The 13261-nt window shown below is 36.5% G+C and overlaps 1 protein-coding gene across 5 annotated transcripts in view; it reads left to right on the top strand.

The window, feature by feature from the left end:
- The window catches only part of CACNA2D3 (calcium voltage-gated channel auxiliary subunit alpha2delta 3), a 472558-nt gene that overhangs the window by 420676 nt on the left and 38621 nt on the right, over positions 1–13261 (top strand). For 4 of the 5 annotated variants that reach the window (XR_012765257.1, XM_075432891.1, XM_075432893.1 and 1 more), the window contains 3 exons: positions 5721–5782; positions 6566–6610; positions 12518–12580. Coding sequence is in view for 4 of the 5 variants with exons in the window: in XM_075432891.1 (XP_075289006.1) it covers positions 5721–5782; positions 6566–6610; positions 12518–12580 (170 nt within the window). In the remaining variant the exon portion in view is untranslated. The remainder of the gene's footprint in view (positions 1–5720; positions 5783–6565; positions 6611–12517; positions 12581–13261) is intronic. The other variant, XM_075432892.1, reaches the window with a different exon arrangement.

Here is a 13261-nt window from a genome sequence, read left to right as displayed (position 1 = left end):
CCATGGGGGTTGAAAAGAAAATTATTTTATAATACACTAACACTGTCAATTCTTTTAAATGTAGAGGCATTCAAATAATTATTAGCTGACTTGTAGGAAACTTTCATAATTGTAATTTATTATATATTACATAGGGTATAGAATATTTAGAAGTTATTCAGTGACAGGGAAGTTCTTATGTGGAATTGTGCAAGGAAGATAATGTAAAGAAACTAAAATGGTGAGATTAAAATCTCACATGAAGATACACCTCTTCAAAGAAAACTATTGCAGCTTTTACCATACCATGTTTTTGGGAGATGTGTTTTCTCCTCCTGTTCTGCAACATGCATACAGATTGTAGAATCATTTAGCTTGGAAAAGACCAACCGTCATGTAGCACGTCATCATTTAATAACAAGTAAAAGGATTACAAAACTCTGCCTGAGGAAATACTTCACAAGGGAAATATGTAATCTGTGGTGCATTACACTTAAAACATTGCTGTTATAGTTGTACCACCTTGACCAGAGTAGACTAAGTTTAAGATGCATTTCTATTTTACCTCCTTCAGTGTTATTGTACCTCAGAGATTAGTGATACAGCTCTTTTCAAAGTTAGGTAGAGAAATAAACTGAATCTCTTTTGGAAAGCAAGGAAGACGGAAACTAAATTGATAATGCCTGGGCCTGCAGTTTCTACACAAGCTACACTACTGCTGAAATTACGAGAATCTGCTCAATGGGAGCAAGCCCAGTATTTCTCACTGTCTTTTATTTCTCCTCACAATCTGTTCAAGAAAGCATCAAAATTCATAGTGATAATACTATGAAAACAAAACTGCAGCTGCTTGCCTCCTCTCATCTTCATGAAGAGGGATTTCATAGAAATTAGTCCCAGTATTTAATTTGTCTTTATACTGCAGCATTGCCTTATGCAGTTCATTAAAACATACACATGGAATCTTTTACAGATGAGCTTTGTCATAATTGTCTTGTTACTGTTTCAGGTTCTCTCTCATGTGTTAGTAATTTATACTGGACACTAGAAAACCTTCGGTACATATTCACTTTATTTTTTATTTAGGGATGATTCTAGGCTATATATTTAACACTTCTCTACAAAACATTTACACTTAAATCTTAGCATCATAAGATAAGTTTGATTGGGAGGGATATCCTGAGGTCATGTAGTCCAGCGTTCTGCTCAAATTTGTATATGTGTACAACTTCATTATGGGGGAACAATAGTTTCAATTGTCCCTTAATGTTTATTACACTTTCATTAATAGTTCATAAGAACAAAATTATATTGAATCAAAAGTTGCTTTTCCAGGTGTTTTAAATGGGCCAGCCATGGCAGATCAAATGATCTCTAGATTACGGAGACCTATCACTTATGTGTAATGGAATATTTTGTATTCTAATATCGCTGTTACTGATCTGTAGTCGTATTTTGCAGTTCAGATATACTGTAGGTCTTGGATAGATGCTATATGTGTGGGATATATAAGCAGAAATGAATTAACTTCCATAAATATAGTGGAATAAAACTTTGTATTCATCCTTTAAAACTTAATCAATGTTTCTTACAGGTTTAAACCTTAAACTGATGTATGGTAACAACTCTGTTTTATGTCTTCAGGATAGTGAACTTGATAGTTTTCTCAGTTTAGCAACTGCTTCTCTGCTCTGGGTGGTGGTTTCTCTAATAAGAGTGCGAGGTCCAACGCGTTGACCTTATCAGGACTTTAAATGAACAATATCTTACCACAGTCCATTCATCTGTGCCTGTTAAGAGCAGCAGTATTTCTAAATGATAGAATAAGGCTTTGGAGAGCACAGATCTGTATTTTATTCTAAACTTCCCTGTTGTGACTCTCCATATCAGATCTTTGTGTGAACTCTGGTATTCATTTCCTTTATCCATCATTTTCTCAGCAATAAAATGAGAATATTAAGACTTAACCTCATTGAGATTTTTTGTTGAGAGCTACCCTATAGTAAGTGTAGGTGGTTGAAGCTGTTAGTGTTTATGAATGAGCAAGGAATGGAATTTGTAGGCACATGAGGGTCTAGAGGTGGAGAAAAGCATTTTAGAGGGTTTAGAGAAATAGTTAAACATATTAGGAACCTGCTTGGTTATGGAACCTTAGAAATCGGTAGCAGTTAATAGTGACTCTGCATAAACACTTTGAAAATCTGCATCTTTAAAAATCTAACGCCCTTTGAAAATACATTTTTTCATTAACTCTGCCATTCAAAACAGATTAGCCAGAAGATGCTGTTATAAAATCTCTTGGGGAAGAGTGCAGCTCCATGGGTCTATATATCTTAATTATTTTACTCCCCAGAGAAAAATGCCTACTGGCTTACAGCTGTGACCCAGCTGAGAAGTGAGGTTGACTCCACTAGGTTCTGTTTTGCAACACAGATTTAAGAATTTACTTTTTTCAATGCAGAGTAAAGACAGCCATTTCTCACTCCAGTTTCCCTTACATGTCACGTTTTATTGCTCAGAAAGCTTGTTCTTTCTGTATCTTTTGGAAAAGAAGTCAGATCCTCCATGATCAAAAAGCTATTGATTCCGCCTGAGATCTGCAAAAGATGACATTCTTTGCAGGGTGGAGTCTGTTAGAGTGAAATCTAGGCCTTAAGTCTAAAGGTACCTATTTGTGTATCTCATGTTCATCGTGTGGCTTGATTCAGGGAATGCAATAGGAATATTCACATGCAGAAAACAAGGCATAAACTTTGCCTGCTGAAATGAAGAAAACTTTTACTGATATAAGTGGTTTTACATTAATTCTTGCATGATTAAATGTGTTGGCAGAAATGTAGCATGAGATTGACATTTCAAATACTGATATAGCATGCAGAAACAATTTGATTTCCTTGTGGAAATTTCCTGAAATTCTGTGTGTGTTGCCTCCATTTCAGAAAAAGCAGATTTCACCTACATGCTAGAACTGAACCTAAGGACAACAGAGGAAGAAAACATGCGCTGCATGGCTGTCAGCATCTTCTCATTGACCATAAAATAAATTACTAGATAATAGAATGTAGCTGGAGAGAGTTTCCTCTGGAGTTTATTAAAAGGAGAAATGGATTTCTTTACTTACTCTCTTAAGCAAAAATGTCCAGGAGTTACGGATAGCAGAAAACTATTTATAACCTGCTATAATAAGAAAATTCCTGTGTAATTTCAGATGCCATTGTATCAGTTCATTACAGATTTCATTTCACGTACATTTTCCTACCTGCTAACACAAAATATATGAAAGACATCAGTTTGTGTGCATTTGCAAAAGCGAGTACCAATAATCTAAATGTAAATATGTTTTTAAATGATCCCTGCTGTGGATCCTAGAAGAGGAATGAATAAATGAAATTTTCTTCAACTTTCCAGAGAAATCAAATTTTTTTTAAGTTTTATTTGTTTTTAAATAAAACATTGTAGTAATGAATTTGCTAGATATTAGGTCTTCAGACTTTAACGGCTTTAAAAACTGTAGCTTTTGTGGAGAAAATAGTATACTAAGGTTATAGATTAGTCATTAGGGCCTAGTTCATTCTTTTTACGCTTGCAATTAGATATGCTCTAAGCTGATACACAGGAGCTGTAGGGCATTGGACTAGAACCTGCTTACAAATTGTACTGAACAGCTAGAATGTCACTTGGTACAGGACCTGCACTGAAACGCTTTTGCAGAAAAGCCCAGCACAAGGTGCACTCTGTGAGTAAGAGCATAAAAGCTATGGTCCAGGGATGCAGCAATAGCCAGTAAGAGCAATCAAAGCAGATGTCTTTAGCCTCTCTGTCCCTGTCTTCCTCCCGTATTCTTCATCATATTAACTTATTTTAAAGAGAAGAAAGCTAATTCAGGAATTTTCAGCGCAGGTAGATTGATACATTATCGTTCTCTTAGTCTAGGCATGGTTATATGGTTGTTCAATAGAAACAATGTAGTGCTAGGTCTGATAGGAACATCGGACTACCCTGGAAGAAAGGTTCACTGATGCTAGGAAAAACATAATCCAGCCTGAGGTTATGAGGTCATCAACAAGCAAGTGGAAGAAAAGAAGGTTATCAGGAGTAGTCAACATGGATTCACCAAGGGAAAATCATGCCTGACCAATCTAATAGCTTTCTACGATGGCATGACTGGCTGGGTAAATGAAGGGAGAGCCGTGGATGTTGTCTACCTAGACTTCAGCAAGGCTTTCGACACAGTCTTCCATGATATCCTCCTAGGGAAGCTCAGGAAGTATGGGGTGGATGAGTGGTCGGTGGGGTGGATTGAGAACTGGCTGAATGGCAGAACTCAGAGGGTTGTCATCAGCGGCGCTGAGTCTAGTTGGAGGCTGGTAACTAGTGGTGTCCCTCAGGGGTCAGTACTGGGCCCAGCCTTGTTTAACTTCTTCATCAACGACCTGGATGAAGAGTTAGAGTGTACCCTCAGCAAGTTTGCTGAGGACGCCAAACTGGGAGGTGTGGTAGATAGACCAGCAGGCTGTGCTGCCATTCAGCGTGACCTGGAGAGGCTGGAAAGTTGGGCAGAGAGGAACCTGGTGAGGTTCAACAAAGGCAAATGCAGGGTCCTGCACCTGGGGAGGAACAACCCCATGCATCAGTACAGGCTTTGGGCGGACCTGCTGGAGAGCAGCTCTGCGAAGAGGGACCTGGGTGTCCTAGTGGACGACAGATTGACCATGAGCCAGCAGTGTGCCCTGGCTGCCAAGAAGGCCAATGGCATTCTGGGATGCGTTAGGAGGAGTGCGGCCAGCAGGTCGAGGGAGGTTCTCCTTCCCCTCTACACTGCCCTAGTGAGGCCTCATCTGGAGTACTCTGTCCAGTTCTGGGCTCCCCAATTCAAGAAAGATGAGGAGCTACTAGAGAGAATCCAGCGGAGGGCTACGAGGATGGTGAGGGGACTGGAGCATCTCTCCTACAATGAAAGGCTGAGGGAGCTGGGCTTGTTCAGCCTGAAGAACAGAAGGCTGCGAGGGGACCTTATAAATGCTTACAAATACCTGAAGGGTGGCTGTCAGGAGGATGGGGCCAAGCTCTTTTCAGTGGTGCCCAGTGACAGGACAAGGGGCAATGGGCACAAACTGAAGCAGAGGAAGTTCCGTCTGAACATGAGGAAGAATTTCTTCCCTCTGAGGGCGACGGAGCCCTGGAACAGGCTGCCCAGGGAGGCTGTGGAGTCTCCTTCCCTGGAGATATTCAAGACCCGCCTGGACAAGGTCCTGTGCAGCCTACTGTAGGTGACCCTGCTTCGGCAGGGGGGTTGGACTAGATGACCCACAGAGGTCCCTTCCAGCCCCTACCATTCTGTGAGTCTGTGAGAAATGTATACTACAAACCAGTAGTATCTTGAATTATTATTCAAAACCCCAAGTAATTATCATTAATATTCTTTGTTTCTGAAATTTGAAAAACAGTATTTTTTGTAATTATGGAGACATACACAATTTTAATTATATTTGCCTTCTGTGTTCTTCACATTATTCTAGCAATGTCTTCATGTTTAACCAAACTGTAAATGGTTTTAAAGTATTACTGTGTGGTCTCTTCAATTTATTGTGGGTTGGGTTTTTTTTAGGGCTTACTTTTCCTTTTTATTATAAGAATGTTTCTCCTTCTGATTAATTTTAGATAATCATTCTGAAGGAATTAAACACACTGGCTTTATTTTATTTCGTGTGGGTTTTTTTTTTAATTTATGTCTTTCCTAGCTGTAGGTATCCAGATGAAACTTGAATTTTTCCAGCGGAAATTTTGGACTGCAAGCAGACAGGTATATTTTAAAGTGAAATTTTCTTTCACAACAGCTTTCTAACGGTGCAGATAATGATCTACATTTTTTTTTGTCACAAATTAAACTATTGTAAAGAAACAATGTCTTTGAAATATATAGTGGCTAGCTTTTCTGATTTACATTCCAGTTCATCATTACAAAAAAGAGATTTCAATAGCCAAAACCAGTTTCTTGATCCCATATTTATGGAAGCAAGTAGAAAGATTATTAATTTTAGACCCCTATACATAAGGAGTTACATAGATTAATTAATTAGGTTACTGAACCATGGTTGGTGTTTGTATCGTAGTCTTTAATAAACTATGCCTAAAATGTTCCGTGTATAGAATTTTTACTCATTGGAGAGGATAATCGTGTACTTTCCAAAGATTAGGAGATGCCATCCTTATTTTGAGAATACATTGGAACTGTACTGTTTCAGAAAATAACCCCTAAAATGCAGATCCTACATCACTCATATTGGGAAATCATGTATTCTTGTCTATGAATGGTCTCCAAGCTTCTAACGCGTGGAGGAGATTACGGTGTTTAAAACAGCTGAGATTGTTACAGTGTGAATGCACTTTCTCTAGACAAGAACAGAACAGGATTGGTGAACAGGTATAAAAATTTGCTAGTAATTTTTAGAACAATTAATGTCAGATAAAAATGTAATTAATATCAACTTCTTTTTAATTGTGTTCATATGGATTTTTAAAATGTCATATTTTGTAATCATCAAATGAGAAATGAATTTTTTTTTAATTTTTATGTCATCTCTAGTGTGCATCTCTTGATGGCAGATGTGCTATAAGTTGTGATGATGAAGTAAGTATTTAACAGATTTTTTTTTTCACTTATACGTCTGTTGCAATAGAACATAAAGTTGATGAATTTAGTGTGAACATCTCATTGTACATTCTGATCTTGAAATCACCTTCTAAATGTTATACTGTTTAGGTAATGAGGCTTCTTTTATGACTGCTTATAAACATCCATTTAATTATAAGGTTGACACCGATACCTTAAATATGCGTTGTGATAACTTGTGCTTTGTGAATCCTGTTTTGGAAATAGTTTGAAGCTGTTTTAAGGCTTTTTTTTACTGCTTTATTGTACCTGTTAGAAGGTAAACTCTGATGTTCACATTAGAATTAGACATGAATTCAGAGTTGAATCTACACAGAGCTAATGCATTAATAGCGCTTCAGAAACAAAAAAAGAAGTAACCCTCGTCAGTTTGGCTTAATGACCTCGCTGAAGTAGCTTTTTATGTAGTTTAACTTGTTAGGTGAAAATAGTATTTTTAACGTCTTATGCATAGATTTTTGTAAAGCGTTTGACATCATACTATATGATGTTTTGGTTAGCCAACCAATGTATCACAGGTTAAATGAATTAAAATGGGGTCAATAAAGCACAGAGTGTATTGCTATGTGGAGAGAAATTAGGCATAGAAGATTCTATAAAATCAGAATTGGGTTTGAGATAGTGAGTGTATCATGTGTAGTTAGTGATTTAGAAGAAAACAAAGTAATTGCTGATAGCATCTATGTGTTATCTCTAAACTGAGTGAATGGTGTGAGGAGATCTGGGTCACCTGATGAACTGTGCTTGAACAAGCTATGTGAATTTAAGTATGATAAAATGTAAATTCATACATCTGGAAATAAAAACTGCGGGCTATATTTGTATGATACTTTTCATACAGTGGCCAAAAGAACTACTGCAAAACATACATAAAGGACAAGAGCCTCTTTGGCTCTGTAATTCATGCTAATGCAATCTTTTTTTAAGTAAGATAACTTTTTTTTAATACAGTTTTAAAGTTTTTATACAGTATTTTTCAGTTTTTTATATGTGCTTAATTGTTTTCAGGAAAGCTGCTATCTGTATGGCCGGTAGTCAGCAGTCTTTAAAGCACAGCTTTAGTGTTTACACCCTGTTTCACAAAGCAGAACATACGGTACGCGCAGAAAGCCATGAAAAACTGAGCAGTTATCCCCATCATTGCAAACTCTGGTGTTTAAACAATGCCTTCTCATCTCTTTTCTCTGAAGTCATTTGTTCTGAATATCGTCAAATTCTCACAAGTTTGTGTCACTACTTTTTACAACAGGAACCCACATATATTATTTGTGATATTCCAGAAGTCTTTATTTTCTCTTTCTCTGCTGTCTCTTCATATTTTTCTTATAGTCTCTTCTTAACTGTCCCAGCATTTGAAATAAACTCCTACTTCTTATCACAGAGGTACAGTTTGCCCTGTGTTAATGTATTTCCAATTGTTCAAGGCTGTTGAGGACATAAAAAAATTAACAAGAAATGTTACATAAAGTACTGCGTGATGTTTCTGGTAGTGAAAGTTAGCAGACTTGGGCTTTCCTGAGGATAGGTAGTTCAAAACTTTAAATAGCTGTAGTAAAAAAAAAGTTTACAAAAGTGTTTGAGGACTGCTTTCTAACATATGCCATTATAGTATTGGCTATCTAGTTGTTTAAGGCAAAAAATGTTATTTCTGTTTTTTTATTACTTTTGTGTAAATTAATTTATAAAAAGTTTAAAAGGTACATCATCAATCTTAGCAATCTCACTTCTAGGATGCTACTTCATAACCTCATATACTGTGACATTGAAATGTGTTTTATTGAAAAGTTTTTAAACACATGTCTGCTCAATATGAGATTCAGCTCACAAAAGCCATTCCAGGGAGAAGGGCACAACTTAAAACATTAGGAGTTGTAAGAGTAGAACACTAACTCCTTCAGCATAGCAAATCAGCAAAACTTACAACAAACTAGAATTCATCTACTAGGACCCTGAGATCTAACAGTTGGACGATAGAGATAGCAATAAATAATAGAAAATAAAACTTTCAGTAACCGGAAGCACAAAGGGCCGATGATCATGCCATCTTTGGCAGTGAAATAGACTATACAAGTCAACATATCTTTTGCATTTCTAACTATAAGAACTTACAGACTCTTCCAGCTTGTATCATTCTTATCATTAAGTAAACTTTTCCAAATATGAAGTAATGAAAAACAAAGCAGATTCCCACCAGGTGTGGGTGAAAGTGCTTACTTAGCCCAAATTCCAGGCTGTCATTTGGATATTAACCAATCTTAAGGTGAGCTCATAATGTTTATTACCCCATTCTCCTAGGAGTGGTCAGACATCTTGAAAATGAAGGTCTGCAGAACTGTTAATTATCTAGGTTTTGTGGCCTTCCATTACTGTAGCTTGCTATAGACTTAATGTGCAAGCTTTGCTTTGAATTGTTTCCAGCAGCTTTAGATATTTTTATCAGTGGGTTTCCAGTCATAGCCAACCACCTTGAGAAGTATAACTGCAGGTAGTCTGGGTAAAGTTGGTGTGCTGTATAATATCTCCTCTTTGTTTAGCCTAAACCACCATGCTTTGGGGATTAAAAACTGGGCAGAGATTACTTCCTTCATATGTGATATCCTATGTGGTATAATAGTAATATTATATAATTTCTTGTGTAAAACATGCTCCTGCTGCACAGGGTCCAACTACTTCATCAAAACAAGCATGTTATCATTAAAATGTTTTTGGCCCATCCTTGTTAAGAAGCAAGTACACACTGATGAAGATTCCAAGAGGGCACAGCCAGAAACAATCTACTCTCTTCTTTTTTATCGCATTGGCAGCTAATAGGAACAGTCATATACTTTGCTAAATATTGATGCCAAACTTCTTTTGCTATTATATCTATATGCAAGAAAACACAAGCAGTTTAAAGTCTTTTCAGCTACTTTCACTTGACTCCAGCAGGACCCAGGTAAGCATACGGAGAAATCTGATAATAGTGTGAACCTTGGTGATTTAGAGATTCCAAACCTTTTTTAACGTCAAACTATACTGTTGATAGGACTCAATCAAGTACCACAGCTCGTCTGTTGAGTCTGTAAACTTTCACAGTTGTCTTTTCTCAATGGCAAGAAAATATCTGCTCAATGGTTATGGTATTAATTAAAGCATTTAAAAGTATTAAGACATTAATGCAAATAGAGTTGTACAATAGCCTTACAGAGAATTAGTGAATGAATTTTGTGTGGTACTTTTGATTCTAAAATACCGACATCCAATTAATTAGAAATCCTTTTTTTTTTCTTTTTTCTTTTCTTTTTTATTTTCTTCAGAGCTTTGAATTTTCTTGTTTGTTCTTGTTTTTCTGATGTCTCATATTTTATTTTCAATGGCCTGTTTTCTTATTTTTTAATTTTTGATTTCTTAATCGATATTGCATTCTGCTACTGTTATTGTATATTGGAACTGTGAAAAATACATAGACGACTTAAACTTGATGAAAGTTACTGTAATTCAAATGTGTTCTCAGACCTCCATCAACATTCTTACTGTGTTTATTCTGGACTTCCTGCCTACTCTATTTTACAAGCTCAGGGACTCTCCACCTATGGAACGTTCCCCTTGAAATCTGAAGTTCACTGAACTTGAACCTTTGGGCAAACCTGTGGATGGTTCACTTCCAATACCTGTGAAACATGTGAATTAAACCTCTTTCATACAGCTCTAGTCTATGCAAATGCTATTATCCCATGCATTAATCTTCTGTCTGAAATTTTATGTTTGAGGTTTGCTAATATATTGGACAAGTAAATGTACCCCACTGTCCCTTGTAAGTGCTAAATTTAAGTTACAAACTGTTCTTTTAATGTAGTGCTGAATATTGAAAGTTATTTATCTTGCTGACAAGCAGGTAGGTGAATGGTCCTGAATTAATATGTTTCCCTTTTTAACGTTTCCACAATGGATTGAAATATAAACCCTCTTATCTTCACATTCCTCCAGAAAGATACAGATTCCACTTAACGTGTATTGCCTGTTTCCAATAATAATGCTAAAACATCATGTCCTGTTTTTTTATCTTTTTAAATTCTGAACAATGCTAGTGAGTGACTATGGCTTAGAGATTTGAGACATGGCCACTAATTCTTGAATCAAGCCAGTGTTTTCCCAACTGTGTATAATCCATAAACTATGAAATTAAGCCTATATTCTTTCTTGTCCAGCTTAACTACTTTTATTTATTTCCTATACTGTGGAGAAAGATTGTTTCTGAAGCACTACCTTTAGATTAATCTTTCATGCATGAGGACTGCAAATATGTATCCTCAAAAGAGCTCTTTGTTGACTTAGCTCTTCTCCTAATAAAGTTAGTGGGAGGTTTATGATTGACTTTGGGGAGAGCAGTGTTCTGGTGTTATGGTCTGCTTCTGAAATTCCACCCTTCACACACCATTGAGGTTAAGCAGCTGCCTCTTCTAAATGCACTAGCTCTACTCAATTCTTTGCCAGCATCATCAGCTTTTCACATTGCATTTCCCAAGTTTTGGCTTTCTAGCAGATCAAAGGTTGGAAGTGAGTTGGTTTTGCTTGCTTTTTGACATGTTTTTTGTCAGTGGGGGTATCTGTAGCTGAAGTTCCCCTGTTAGAATTAATATCTTGCATTCGTGTTAGCAAATGATTATCATTCCAAACTTTTGCCTAATGTGGGCTGCTTTGCTTTGTTCAAAACTGAACTTCAAGTCAGCATTTCTGCAAATCTCTCCTCTTCTTCAGCCCCACAGAACAGCACTAATATGCGCCCAGAATGAGAATCAGACTGCATTTTCACAATGTCTTGCACAACTACTACTACATGGAAATGCTTCCTCTCTAAAACAGCAGAGCGATTTTGCTGGATGTGCACACTGTAGCAGAAAGCATATTTTATCATGTCTCTGTGGAGTCTATTTACATCAGGAGAGGTTTTGAATTAAAAACAAACCCATAATGAGTCCTATGTTGGAAGCCATCCTATGGGTTGTTTTTTTTTTTTTACACAAATGTCACAGAAAATTCAAGAAACAATGATAAAATGTTTGCTGTTTTAGACCAACAATAGAAGTACATTAAGGATTTAATGCTGAGGTAGGTATTTGGCAATACTGAAGAGAAACTGGTTATATCAAGGTTTGAGTTGAACCTTATGTTTAAACTCTGAAGCGCAGTAATTAAAACTTTGCCTGTAGCAACTAATTCACTTGAGGTTAAAATAGTGCATGCATGTGTGGAGGGAAGCACCTATTTGGGTTTACCTTCTTTTATACAGTTTATACGTCTGACCTACGAAAAGCTAACAGTCCTACCTCTAAATCCAGTTCCCAATTAAAAACACAATTTGAAAACCTTTAGGAGACCTGTGGGGCCTCTTTTACAGAAGTTTCTGACCCCATCCCCCAATGAACAAATTAAAAAATATTACCTGGTCCCCTGTTGGTCCTCCAGGCTGACACTGTGTTTTCATTAGTACATCATTTGTGTAATGACATTGTGCTGATATTTTTCTCCAAACACAGGAGAAGCCATCAAGAGCAGAAAACTTCTATGCCATTGCAAACTTAGTTATAAGGAAAACTTTTAAGAATATATTATAAAAACACTGACCTTGTTCTTTTTGTGTTTGTTTATAATTATATCCTCCCTTTCTGTACACATCTTTGTTTTGTTTTGCATGAAACAAATGCATAAAAATTAAATCAGATGACATCCCGTTAGTTGAGACTACATTTTCTTAGAAGTTATGTAAGCTGGTATAACAGTGTGAAAGTTTTACCCATTTAGAAGTCTCTTGGAATTAGTGTAAAGTAATTAATTTATTGCTATATCCTAAAAAAAAAATTTAAATTGTATTTTATTATTTTTCAGGCAATCAACTGTTACCTAATAGATAACAATGGATTTATTTTAGTGTCTGAAGACTATAGACAGGCAAGTGGAAGATTTTTACTCAATCTTCTCATGTAATATATTCATATGAAATTACTTGTTTCTTAAATAGGCCTCTATCTTAAAATGTTAAGGAATTAGTAACACAAAATTTAAAATATGCCTTCAACAAAGTATGTAAGTTGTTTCTCACAGGAGCTTGGTTTCCATCTCCCATTGGGGCAGGGTCTGCTCTTAAACTCATAAATGTTCTCTTAAAGGGGTTTTTTTTGCTGCACAAGTGTCTGTCTTCTCTAAGACATTTTTACCTCAAGAAGAAAAAGATTCTCTGTGGCACTTTCGCCACATGGAAAGGTTGGAAGGTTGGGGAGGGAGGGAGGACGCTGGGAACACAGAGCTTTTGCATTCAAACTGGAGATAATGAAATCTTGCAGAACTATTAGCTGAGGAGTTTGTTTGCTGAAGGGGGTTACATTCATTGAGGGATTAAATCAAACCACTCAGCATCACAATAGAGAGGACAAGGATCATGATTAATGAGAAGATCATTCAAAACATTAATTTTATTTGTCTTCATGGAAAATTATTGAAAAATTAATGTGTAATTGCTCAATTCTGCAAAAAAAAAAGAAGGAACTAACACCATTCTCATTAACCTTTGACTGAAAACTGCTGGAATGGTGCCCCCAATTATGCCAGAACTGTCTGAAGTTGAATTTCTTT

This window comes from Opisthocomus hoazin, chromosome 11 (genome assembly GCF_030867145.1).
Source record: "Opisthocomus hoazin isolate bOpiHoa1 chromosome 11, bOpiHoa1.hap1, whole genome shotgun sequence".
Taxonomy (NCBI): domain Eukaryota; kingdom Metazoa; phylum Chordata; class Aves; order Opisthocomiformes; family Opisthocomidae; genus Opisthocomus; species Opisthocomus hoazin.
This window is presented reverse-complemented; position numbering and strand designations above follow the sequence as displayed.